The sequence below is a fragment of the Diplotaxodon limnothrissa genome, linkage group LG7, assembly GCF_057381915.1.
Source record: "Diplotaxodon limnothrissa isolate DT_005_m linkage group LG7, D_limnothrissa_male_GT1.1, whole genome shotgun sequence".
Taxonomy (NCBI): Eukaryota; Metazoa; Chordata; class Actinopteri; order Cichliformes; family Cichlidae; genus Diplotaxodon; species Diplotaxodon limnothrissa.
This window is the reverse complement of record NC_140602.1, coordinates 31,966,209-31,980,043: the sequence shown is the minus strand read 5'-3', so window position 1 is coordinate 31,980,043 and position 13,835 is coordinate 31,966,209. Positions and strand designations below refer to the sequence as shown.

The window sequence follows — 13,835 nt, the reverse complement described above, 5'->3', positions numbered from 1 at the left end:
AGAGATAAAGGCCCCAGATCTGCTAACTCCTTACTGTGAAATTAGAGGGATGGCACTAAAATCTACTTGTATAGGTTTACGCCGTCGGTATACACTGAAAACCGCATACAGCTAAAGTGAAATAAAAAATTTTTAAAAATCAGATTCCACATTGTTAATTCAGTAGTTGATATAAATCCCTTTGGCAGCAATTACAGCTTTCAGTCTTCTTGGGAACGTCTCTGCTGGCTTTGCACAGCGGGATTTACAGAGGTTTATCCCATCCTTCTTTGCAGATCCTTTCAGAGAAGGAGATTTTCATGTGAGACCAGGTGTGTGACCATTCAGGCAAAACAAATGTTTAGATGCTAGGCGAAAATACCACTACATATCAAGAAGGGGGAGGTCTGCACAGTGTTATTAACTGTAAACCTTCTTCAGCTCCCTTCAATTCCCGATATCTGACCTATTTAGCCTCATTTTGGGGAAACAGCCTCCATGCTCAGAGAAAAACAAAAAGACAAACATAACTCTGAATATAATTATTTATTCCAGTCCAGTCCAGAAAATGTACACATATGTTCTCAGAAGGTATAAAATTTATCTTTAAATAAGTAATTGTTCTATTTCATATAATTGTAAATTCTCATTATTTCATTAAAACCCCTGAAGCTGACATATGACACCACAAAGGAACCAAAATCATAAAAGAGCAAAAAATGAAAGTTAGTAGAGTTAGCAAAAGCCATCCAGCAGTTTGCAACCTGACTTTGGGTCTTTATGAAGGACTTGCTCTTAAGTACATTCTGTTTTTTTTTTTAATTTTTTTATCTACTTTATATTAAAAAGAAAAACTGCAATAAAAGAAATGCTTGTTGTAAAGTTTGCACAGAGAGAGGATTAAAGGCTTTGGTTGCTTCAAGCTGGTTCAGGCTCCACTTATTGCTACTGTAGCCTCCGATGTCAGAGGCATTGTTGCTGGTATTGTGTCATTATTGCTGTGGTTGTTGCTCCCACTGTTGCTACTGTGACTCTGGAAAAAAAAAATGTTTCCAGATGTTTAGAAATGTCAAGTGCAAAAAAGGCTCCACAACAGGAAGGTTGAAGCGATCATCCACGGAAACAATGGATCAGAACGGGTGACGTTTGGGCTGTGGGAGGTCTGGTTTTTGGTTTGTTGTCTGGATTAAGATGAAGGCGGTGATAACCCTGAGGCTGGTAAACAGAGGAACTCTAGAGAGACACAAAGAAAGAAGAGGAGTTACTATGACAGTTCACATCTGAGTTTGAAAGATCTTTAAAAGATGGGCTGTTCTGTAAAACAACCTTCAAGTTCAGTTCCTATTTGCTTAAATTAAACTGTAAAAACAAAAAAAAATTAGCACTTCATAAATTCAAGAAGCATTTGGGTTCAAATTAACTCTACCCCAGCCCTACAGCATGCTTGACCTTAAGTGGGCCAGGCCCTTTCTGTTAGGTGCTTTTCTGCCTGAAATAGAGATGATTAGATCATTAGTCTATATGTCATGTTATATGTCTAATATCTTTCTTTTAAATCACACATTTTATAACCTGTAGTGAGCAATGCTCAATCAGTGAACTGACCGATGTGCCTCATTAAATGTTTATGTGAGAGTGACCAGAGACCAGAAGCCTGGATTACATGAAAAAAAGTTACCACTATTGTACTAGCCTGTTTCTGTGACTGGGGCTTTAATGTTTGTTCAGCTAACACAAAGAAAACCCAGCTTTGTTGAACGTGTTGATCAGCACACTCACTGATCCTGAGATTAAAACCTTTGGATCGTGTGTTTCTTAACCTACATTTTTACTTGTGGTTACATGAGATAAGCCTATTTTAGTTTCTATGATAATCAGGCCTCCTTTGTCCATCTTTTTGCATGACAAGACAATGCTCTTGGGAAAAGTGAAGATATTTTAAATCTTGGAATTAATGTTTGAGTTTGGTAGGGATTATTTAGAAAAACTGTCCTAAAAAATATTTACCAGTAAAAAGCTGCCACTTGTGTGTAGGCATTAATGAAGTGCAAGCAAGCACTGATATCTTCCCAACAAATAGATTGTGAGGCTCTGTGGAGACCTCTGAATAAAACTCTGCCTCCCACTTCCTTCTCTATAAACCCCAAATTGACTCATTAAGTTCATCTTAATAAAATCCCCCAAACTAACTGCCGTGTGTCTCCCTCCTCCTGCAGAATAATAAACATTCGCCTCTGTACACATTGAAATATCCAATTAATGCACTGAGCTTCCATGTTAATCATTAACTCCTCCATTAACCCCACCCCACCTTCTCCTCCTCCTCCTTGGTACAATAACGAGGAGGGTGGAGCTACAATTAGGACAACTAGGACCCTTTTGCTTGTACAGAAAACATTTTAATAATATATCAAACATCAGAGTGAAGCGTTCGCTCAGCAGGAGAGAAGAGGTGATATCACACACATCATATGTTCTACTCCTGCTCCTCCTCCTCAGCCTCCCCGTCTTCCTCAGCCTAACAAAGACGTTTGACCACACTGCTGACCACTAAGTTTCCAATTTTCCCAATGTGCCATTGTGAATCCCCATTTTTTTAATACAGAACAAAATCCATTTTTATTCTCATCCTTGAGCTTTCAAATGTCTAATTAAGCCATTGTTAATCCATCATTGTGGCATTTTCAAATCCTTCCTCCTTCATTTCATTTCCATTTTCCATCATAAATCTCTTTTGAATCAATCATCCTGCCGCTTTGAACCCCTATTGATGCTTTCACTTTGCCACTTTGAGCTCTAACTTTAGTCATCCCTGTTAATTACCATCCTGAATTATTTATTTGCCATTGTAGTCGCCCTCTGTACCTTCTGTTTTAAATATTTAATTGTGCCATTTGATTCCCTCCTTCACGCAATTTGTCATTCATTGAGGCTTGTTTGAGTCCTCCCTTGTTTATATACGGAATCACCCCGTTCTTTCAGTTCTCAGCCCTATACTGGTCTCACTATTCCATTTAAGCTTACTTTTCCATTTAATTTAATTATTAATTTGATTACAGATGATTACATTTTTCTCTATTTGAACTCGTAATATGCCATTTGGAATCCCACCTTCTTCCCATTTTAGATGTTTCTATTGTATTGAATCCAATTTCTTTCTCCAGTTGGTATTTTCTTTTCACTGTGCAATTTACAATCTTTGGTTTTTAACGATTTTGAATCAGCTGTTTTATGACGAGCCTACTTAAAAAGGTTAATTGTGCCATTCAGAATCATTCCTTCATCTCACTTTGAGTCAATCCATCTGAAGTACTCAACCTCTGTATTTGTATTTTTATTGTGCTGTTTTGAATCCCTACTTTGTATTTCTTTTCAACACTAGTTTATATGTTGACGAATCCTTCATTAGCTTACTTTGAATGTCTCGTCATGACATTTATAATCCCCTCACCTCTTTTTTGATAGGTGTAGTACTGAATTTGCAAACTGTACTCTCTTGCTGCACTCGTTTTAACTCCTCAGTTTGACTCCTGTAACTGTAACTGAGTCTGTAGCCTGTAGTCTCTTACTGCATCTAATCTCCTCCTTTAAATGGTTTTAAATTTTAAACAATCCCATCTCTAATTTTATGTTTTTAATTTTTTGATTACACCATTTTTTTTATTCTTAACTATCCTTTTTTATCCTTCGTTAGCCTAATTTAAATTCAAACTGTACTATTAACCTATGCAGTCCAGTAGGCATTTTTATTTCTATTCATTTACTGAACCATACTGAATCCCAACATCTTTAAATTTTTAATAATTTTGTTATTTCACCTTCCCCTTTCTTCCATTTTTAAATCTTTCTTTCTGAATCACTAGCATCTAAATAGTTTTTGAATCGATGGGTATTCCAAGATGAAATTGGCTTGCTTTAAATCTGTCTTTATACCATTTAGAATCCCTCCTTGAAACTGTTATCCATGTTGCTGTAGTACTGAATATACAAAATCTCATCTGCATTAAAGCTGCATTATTTTGTTGTTGTTTTTTATTGTCATTTATCTTTTTAGTCTTTTTTTCATCCCCAGTTTCTACTTTTGAATCATTGATTACATGATGACAAATCCATTGAATCACCTAGCAACTCATTCAGACTGCCTCCTTAATTCTGATTTTGGTTCACTTTACCTGTAACTGAACCTACAACCCCACAGTTAAACATTTATTTTTAGACCCTTCCTGTGCCATTGTGCATCCTTCAGATTTGCTAGTGTTTGCCAAATCCAGACTTAATGATGAACTCTTTGTTGTGCTGTGTTAGTGTTTCTTTGTTTTACTGTTTCAGTATTAATGCATGTGAATGTTTTCTTCCTTCACTGTTTCCATGTTTCGGTCTGATAATCCTCAGCTCACTCTTAATTACTCCCTAATAATTAGAAAATCCTGATAATCTGCTGCTTAATCGAGGCAATTCAGCTAACTGACAGCACACGGGCACACACACTCAGCAGTTATCAGCCTCATGAATGACTTTGAAGCAGATAATTCTCTGTGTCTCAACATGCACTAATTACCAGCAGCTGAAAAATGCTGCAGGAGTCTGAATCAGCTCCTCTGGAAATTACAAGATACACAGCTAATATTCACACACACACACACACACACACACACACACACACACACACACACACACACACACACACACACACACAGAGAGAGAGAGAGAGATGCTGGTGTGTGTTTGTATCAGTCACAGTCTTTCCTCAGTCAGCAGTGTGAATCTTTAGTCTCGATCAGATAAAAACGGCAGTCTGCTCATTTTAAAGGAACAGTTCAATGTTTAGAGAAATCCTCTTCCTTCGTGTCTTCCCCACAGTCACACGAGGAGATGGATATCAGCTTTATGTCTGTGGAAGACCTCTGAGTGGAGAAAGGTGGTGCTGAAAAGGAAGCTCTTTTTGGCTCATATTTGCTCAGAAATGGGATTGAAAGGTCGAAATGAGGATGATAATCGCACATTAATAACACAATTTGACAAATTACACTTCAGCTTAAAAGACATTTTTAAAAAATTTAATATAAATATACCAGCTGATGAACATGCATGGTTCTGCAGTTATGTAAAACTTTGATTACAGTCCTACATCAAAACTCAAAATCAAGGCAGTTGACAGACTGCATCATTGGTAGGTGTTTCAGCCACTGTTTACTTTTTTTAAACACCCAAATGAAAAAGTTTTTAACAGAAAAAAACTGTAAAGCCAAAACAAATCTATGACATTTTAAAGGTAACATTTTCTAATGCCTAAAAATGTGCCAGCATGAAGCTAAAATGGACACAGGCCTAATTCAAACCCCAACAAGTGCAGAAATGCCAATGAGAAATGTTTCACCTCACACAGAAACTCTTACACTCTTAAAAGCAGTACACAAAAAGCCCACAAGGCATGAAAAACCAGCGCCGCTTTTCAGTCTTTTCAGGCTATGGACAATAGCTCCTAATGCAATGAGACTGACCTGTTAATATTTGGCCAAATTTGGCTAACAGCTGATCATTGAGCTTAAACATAGAAGCAAGAAGTTATGACCACTGACCAAAGGTTTATTAGCTTTAAAAGGATTGTAGAATAAAGAGTGAGTTAAACCTAAACCCATCTGTTTGCACAAAAACTGCTTCTTTATTTTGTCACCATCTTTAAATTTCCTGCAGACTAACAGCAGACACCCTCTTTCTCTCTTCGTAGCAGAGATGCCAGAATGCAGGAGAGGGTCTAAAGTGGGCCTCTTCCCACCTGTATTTACTATAATTACTTTTTAAGGCTTTTTAAGGTTTTTTGTCAATTTCAATTATTCATATAAAATATACATCTCCACCTAAATCATTCACATTACAATAGATTAAACCACACAGTAATGTTTTTCCTGCACATAAATGATTTTGTGTGGTACCAGTACTAACATAACTCACATCAACACTTCTGGTAATGAAAACTGATGCATTCAAAGAAAAGAATACAGCACCGTTAGATGTGTTTGCCCCCATCGTTCATGGCAGCAGTATTGTAATGTGTTATTGCCACCTAGTGTAGCATGTTTCTGAGTAAGTGCAGAATATAAAGGGTCGCATAAAAGATAGAGAATGGCAGAAGCCAACTCAGCCAGAAAACCAACATAAATAAATTAGCAGGACGCTACAAATAAGAGTCAGAGCAGCAGGAAGCAAAGCAAACAATGTGAGAATTCGACAAAGATTTAAAAGGGTTGTTTCAACAGCTCCGAAGCAGAAACACACACATACACACAAAGAGAGAGAGAGAAGCTGCCCACTGCCCCCTCTCTCTGGTCCAGCTATAAAAACCCATTAGTAATCACTCCTCGACTCTCAGTGGCTCTTTTCGCCCAAACGACTTCCATCCAGCCAATCTGCATAAATCTGCATTAATGGACAATTTTCCCTCCACAGAAAACAAATGTGCTTTAAAAAAAGCCTCCTTATCTGTCAGCTTTTAGAGGAAGCATCAGCACACACACTCACACAAAGACACACACACATATACGTAACTGCAGCCTCTATTAACAACAGATAAAACCCAACAGACATATCATGACACGCTTACAAAAGCAATATAACACGAGTGCCGGACAGAAGAGCGCCATGATGCTGATGCTTCAGCTGCTGAATCCTCCCACAGACCGTACGGGAAACATGCATACGGCCACGGGAACTCCACTCCAGCTTTACGCCCTTCGCCATGTTGGTTTGTTTTCTGGAGCCAGAGGAGCCGTTAGAAGGTCAAGTGCTACATTAATGGAAGATGCTAGGAACCTTTGGTTAGTAAGGTGACATTTACAGTTTAGACACATGGACTGCAGTACTGGACTTTTCTAGAGGTGCAGGTGAAAACATGGTGTCAGGTTGGACTTTAGCCGGTCTTTAACCTGCAGCTCCCTCGCAGAAACGTGTGATGTTGGACTGCACCAGTGCAATAATAATCCAGTTAAGAACAGTCTGCAGGGATCGTGGATGGTTTAAAACATGAATGTAGATGCCCTGTCATCACCCACTGGCCTCTGAAGTATGGCTCTGAAGCCACGAGTTGAGCGTTTTCACTGTCACCACATTTGTGCTTTAAAACTAATATAAACGAATATAACGGATGAGTTGTAAAAAAAAAAAAAGGTAAATGGCCTGTATTTATATAGCGCTTTACTAGTCCCTAAGGACCCCAAAGCGCTTTACATATCCAGTCATCCACCCATTCACACACACATTCACACACTGGTTGTGGTCATATCCTCCTCATGTGTTTATGACCCAGAACGACTGAGTCCATAAACTCACCAGGAAAGTGTTTAGAGGTCAAATGCGAGATCAGATATACTCAAAGCATAATCTTGAGATAAACAGCATAAAGCAAGACTGTCTGTATTTTGAATATGTTTTACAAGGCCAGCAGGCACCAACAGTTCAAACATGTTCATTAGTCCAAACTAACTGAGGTGACACCTGCCTCCAACACCAGCAACCAACAGTCAATCAAAGCGGAAACATCCCAAACTTTAAGTAGTGGTTCAGGTGGGAGAGAGGGCCATCGACCAATCGGAAGGTTGATGGAATGATTCCCGCTCATGCAGTCCTTGTGTTGAAGCATCCTTGGTATCAGTAAGATACTGATGCCGAGGGCTCAAACTGAGTAGAAAGGCACTGTATAAGTACCGGTCCATTTGATGTACAGAGCAGAAATATGACACAGAGACTCAAACAGGCTGTAACCATTGACACCTCACATCTGTAGCCAGCCTCAAGTGGACATGAAGGAACTGCAGGTTAATTTTTATGCTCCAGAGGTTGCACCCCACATGATCAACTCGTTTAACTCATTTGCTCTTTAGCACCACCCTCAGGACAAACTGCACTTGAGTTTTACCGACTGACTCAAGAAATCACACCAACGTTTAACCAGCCAGGTCTGTTCTCTTCGAGTTTTCTTTGTGGGTAAAACCCCTTCGAGGTCTGAAACTCTGCAGCAAAAACCTTTTCATTCTGAAAACAGCCTCTGGTCTGCTGCGCCGTCCCGTTGCCACGGCGACCTTGACCTGGATAAGCAGCCGGAAAATGGGCGAGATGATGGATGGCTGTGTGAACTTCTGAAAGTAAATGTTTTTTAATCTGGATTTGTTTACGGGCTCCGCAGAGTGAAACATAGGCAATAACCAAACAAACTGTAATACAACACACACATTAGCCACCGAAACACACACACACGCACACAACCCCACGGCCCATCAATCACACACACAGACACACTGCTGCGCTGCTACATAGCTGAGTTTCAATCAGACGCTGAGAATCTCATCAGCATTCACAACAAGTCTCACCAAACACACACACACACACACACACACACACACACACACACACACACACACATACATAAGGTTCTGCATCATTCAAGACATTTAAAGGTTATATATTATTCTATTTATTCCTTGTTCCTGTTTGATTCATGTTGTTTGCTTTGTTTGCTTTTTGATCCTAGGGGTTTGTTTGCCAGGCAGATCATGTGACTTTTATTTGCCTATCTTGCATCACAGAGTGAGATAACTTTAAAAAGTCTCTAACACTTCTTCACGTGGCCACCAGAGGTTATTAAAACTTAACTACACACTGTAACAAGCTGCTCACAGCAGTGACCTGTGACACTGCTTAAAAATCACTCCACAGAAACTTTATTTCCTGTCTTTCACAGATATTTCACCTCCGGCTCTCCTATTCTGGAAAGCACGTTGAGTTACCATGACTACCGGTTAACGTCATCTGTCCAGTCCTATCGGCAGCTCATGTGCACATTGGAGACGACGTCTTTAACCCGTTCATACTCATTTCCCCCACATCTCACCTGTCTTGTCTTCAGGCCTTCTTCCCCTCGAGCAGCTCTCGGGTGTTTTCGGCGGCCCGCGCCAAACTGTCAGCCATCAGTGCCTTCTCCAGACTCCTCCTGGCCTGGTACACTTTCATTTCCTGCTCCCTGCACGCACGCACGCACGCGCGCACACACACACACACACACACACACACACACACACACACACACACACACACACACACACACGTCTTTTTCTATTAAGATGTCTTTACTATTACTCGTAGTCCACAGTCTGCTGGTTTCTCCTGACAGTTTTAATTTCATATAAAGACCATTTTTATAAAATACAAACCTTAAGCAACTTTATTAATCAGAGCAAATGTATCAAAGCCTGCAGACTAATCCTGCACCTCAAGCACTAAATCTTAATACAACGATGATGAACAGAAAACATAAATCATAGAAAGTGACACCTACATTAAAAATGAATAAAATTAGAGTACACAGTTCTGATTTTGTGTGTCCAGTCCTACTGGCTGATTGGATGCATGTATCAGCCTACAAGAATTGGTCGCGTCCATCACAGTGTTTTTGTTTTTGTTTTGTTTTTTCTTTTTTTTTGCTATTTCAATAGTTTCATCTTAACCTTGTATTTTGTGTCATGACTGGATATTACAGATGCACATAGCTTTTGGGTATGGAAACTCGAATTATTTTGCCTCAAATATGCATCCTTTTTATCAGCCAGCAGGGGGCGACTCACAGAGCTGCAGCTGTGTAGAAAATGGCTACAGGTTCACTTGATTTATGAGTACTGCAAGCACTTTCCTGCTGAGTTTATGGCCTCAGTCGCTAGGTCAAGTCTTACTGGACATGACACCAAGTTCATTTTGTAAATTGTGGTCCCTGGTGTGGTGTGCTCACATTAAACACGAAGCAGTTACACTCAAAGTCTATGCAGAAAACTGTAGGACTTCTAGTGAAAAACTGAAAGTAAGTCTGTTCCAGTTGTCGGATATTTAAAAGATGCAACGTGCTTCTAAGTTTATGTGCTTGGTTATGCATTATTCATACTGAATAAAATGCTTTATCCACTTTCTACATTTTGATCACTCTGGTTCAAAAACAAGAATTATCCAGGACACTTATCCAGAATACTCACTGGTTGTTGTGTTATTATCCAATGATCTTCACTGAAGAAGACAAACTGAGGACATATTTATCACTTTTATATAAAAATACTGTTGTAATTAAATGTATTTGTGCATGTAAACACCAGACTGTAAAACCCATTCTGATGTAATCAAAATGAAGACATTATGTCGCACATGGTCACGGTGATGAATTTCTGGCTGTCCACATACTTTTGCAGATGAATTCTACTCTTGATTGAGCCATTAATCAGACTGAGTTTAAAATTCAAAGTTACTTTAAAGCAAACGTGTAAGCTTTTCTCTCTGTGCTGAACCATCCTTTACAGAACACAGACTCAGCCTCATGTGTACATCTGAGACTGAATCTGGATCAAGAAAGAAAACACAGTCAAGTCAATCGAAAGATGCTTTTCATGGGATAAATAAGACTCTTAATTAAAAACGGAGATAAAAAAAAAAATAGAAATTGTGTCAAACAGCGGGAGAAAGATATGAATAAGCTACCCAAAATGAAAACGTGAGATTTCAAAAACAGAGCTGTGTTGGCCTGATGTGCCACAGGAGGAAGAGGTGGTGGAAAGATGAGGAAGAGGAGGGAGAGGAAAGGAATGAGAGCAATTTAAGATGACAAGCACATTCAACTGGAGAGAGAGAGAGAGAGAGAGAGGGAGAAGGAAAGAGAGAAAGAGGAGGTAAGAGGGAGAGAATGGGAAATTAATGGAGGGGAGAGATAAGGAAAGGAATACGAGGAGGAGGGATGGAGGAAAACAGAGGAGGAGGAGGGGTGGAAATGGGATGAAAGATGAAGGTGGGAAAACAAAGGAAGAGGGGATGAAACATGGGAAGGATGACGCCGATAAAGTAAGGAAGAATGAAACAGTAAAGAAAGGAGAAGTGGATGGAAGAAAAACATCAAGAAATATAAGAAAGGATTACAAGGGGAAAAGGAAAGGAGCACAGAAAAAATAAATGAAAACAAAATAAGATTAGGAAGGAATGAATGGAAAAGAACGAAGGGAAAGGGAGTAAAAGAGGTGAGAAGAAAATAGGAAGAAAAAGGGGGAGGAGAGAAGATGGGAGGGAAGGATCTCGTGAGGTATTCGAGTGATTCTGCTGTAATGGCTTTGGCCAGCTGTTCTCCCCAGTGTTTTCCACTGGACACACACACACACACACACACACACACATATATATATATATATATATATATATATATATATATATATATATACATATACAGCCAGATGTGTGTCCCCACAGTGCCTCCTGCTGTCAGCATGTATTAATTGCATTCGTGCTTTATAGGGACCCTGGTCTGGCAACACAGACAGCAGGAGCAACAGGATGATACTGGAGAATCAGCTGCTTCACTTTTCAGATAAATTAGACTATATCAAGCCCACAGGCATTCAAAGCAAATAGGAAGTAGGAGCCCTGATGTCCTTATAAATCAAGAAATCCTGGTGTCCTATCTATGGTTTTGTGTAGGATAAATATGTACTGAGCACTCAGTTAGCATTAGCCAAGAAGCTAACTAGAAAGAAAACACATCCAGAAGAGTGTTTTATATAAACAAAAACACTTTTTTCTCCCATATTACAAAGCTGTGACATCACAACTACATGACTGGTCAGTTGTTGTTGTTGATCTTGGACCAACATTATTATGATGATGAGCAACAAACCCAGCACAGGGATATGGGGCGATCGTGGCTCAAGAGTTGGGAGTTCGCCTTGTAATCGGAAGGTTGCCGGTTCGAGCCCTGGCTTGGACAGTCTCGGTTGTTGTGTCCTTGGGCAAGACACTTCACCCGTTGCCTACTGGTGGTGGTCAGAGGGCCCGGTGGCGCCAGTGTCCGGCAGCCTCGCCTCTGTCAGTGCGCCCCAGGGTGGCTGTGGCTACAATGTAGCTTGCCATCACCTGTGTGTGAATGTGTGTGTGAATGGGTGGATGACTGGATATGTAAAGCGCTTTGGGGTCCTTAGGGACTAGTAAGGCGCTATATAAATACAGGCCATTTACCATTTACCATATCACACCGTTCAGAAATCCAGCTCAGCGCCTCAAAATAGCTGAGTTGACAGACACCTAGCAAACAGCTAGCTGACAGCTACAGCCGCCTGTGTTGCTAACTTATCCAGACTAATGAATTTCTAAACACCACCATGTATATAGTTGTGGGAGTACAAACAAAGCTGTAGAGATCAAACCACTTTTCGTATCAGGCTGTAAGCTTCTACCTACATCTTTGGAGTCAACCTGAAGTGGCCATTAAACAGGCTGTAGCTTTTGGCACGTAGAGGAAGAACCACATACTTCCTGGGAATCATAGTAATAATGGAGGTAATCATGACCTGTAGCTAAAATGCCAATTCTTCAACCTCCCATATGCAGGTCATTCAGAGCAGATAAGAACAGGCTTTGAACATTTTTGGCTCAAAACTTATTTAGCAGTTTGATATTAAATTGAATCACATGTTTCATGTTAATTTCCCAATGTGGCCTCCCCCCCCCCACCCCACCCCCCTTCGACTCCCTTCATGCTTCATTTCTCCTCATCTCTCCTTGTCTGTCTCCTATCTCATCACCTTCTCATCCTCCCCTCTCACTACAACTGATTACTCCCCCTACCCAGCATGCATCAGTCATCAACCCTCATCTGTCTCATCCTGGAAGGCGAGAATTTACATTTTTCCATGTCTAACACACAAAACGCAGCTATGCTCATCAAACGCCATAACCGTCTAACAGAGAAAACGCATCACATAATTGTATTCAATCTCACTGGTTAGCTCATACAGTATTAGCCTACTCACCAAGCATTACTGTACTGATACAGTGGATCCAGAAAATATTCTAGAAAAATGATATGCTTTTCAAGCAATCTACAATTAATGAGACATTAAGTGGAAACAGCTGCTTTTCACTTTAATAACTCTTCAGATGTGTCCATAACTGACTGAACACCTGGAGAATCTGCCAAAAACATTGATCAGGCCTATACTGTAGAGAGAGCACACCTGTATCTTCTCAAAGAGCATTAAAAGTAAACTGGGATAAACATCCACTTCACGTTCCAGATAAACAATGTCAAGCCCACGAGCATTTAAAATCATTAAAAAACAATAGAGACTAAATAAATAAATCGGAATCTTTGTTGTCCTGGCTTAAATAAAATTATAAGTACACTAATATTAATACACTGGAGCTTAAACCTGCTTAAACTGGTTTGTGGACATCTCCACCACATGTGCTGAAAGTTGGGATATTTGGACAGGAGATTAGCTGTTAGCTAACACTAGCAGACACAAAGTCACAGACATCTGTTTATTTGTTCAGTATTAGTAATAGACTCGTACAATACTAGAATTTCACTCACCAAAACTGGAGCACAAACTTCTTAGATAGTCTGAAACACGTACTTATAAGACCCACTAATTCCCTTAAAAATGCTTCAAAACATAACAGCACAAACACAGTCGACAGGTCCAGGAAAACAGTCAAAACAGCACATGAACAACTGAAGAACAAGTCTGGTGACCTTGGGAGGCTCGGACAAACCTCAGAACTACCGGAGTGAGATCTGAGGTTGCTCCAGTTCCACTGGAGCTTGAATAGTTATGTCAGGACGAATTGGAAAAAACTGACAAATTCAGGCTTCCAAAGCTTGCCTGAAGAGACACAAAGCTGTAACTACAAAAAAATCCCGTTTTCTCTTTGTTACGCTATCCCTTAAAGTGTGCAAAAAGTAAAGAGGAGTTTCTAAATCTACAAAACCCGCAGAACGTCAACGCCTTATGTCCATCAAAGGACGATGCTTACAAGCTGAATGGACGCAATCTGTTTAAAAC

General features: G+C 39.9%; 1 protein-coding gene across 1 annotated transcript in view; it reads right to left on the bottom strand.

The window, feature by feature from the left end:
- Positions 1-606: 606 nt before the first annotated feature.
- mbd2 (methyl-CpG binding domain protein 2) overlaps positions 607-13,835 on the bottom strand; it is a 29,410-nt gene continuing 16,181 nt past the window's right edge. The window contains exons 6-7 of the mRNA XM_085359609.1: positions 8,864-8,992; positions 607-1,212 (exon numbers count right to left, since the gene is read on the bottom strand). Coding sequence (XP_085215735.1) covers positions 8,875-8,992 — 118 coding nt within the window. The 3' untranslated portion in view covers positions 607-1,212; positions 8,864-8,874. The remainder of the gene's footprint in view (positions 1,213-8,863; positions 8,993-13,835) is intronic.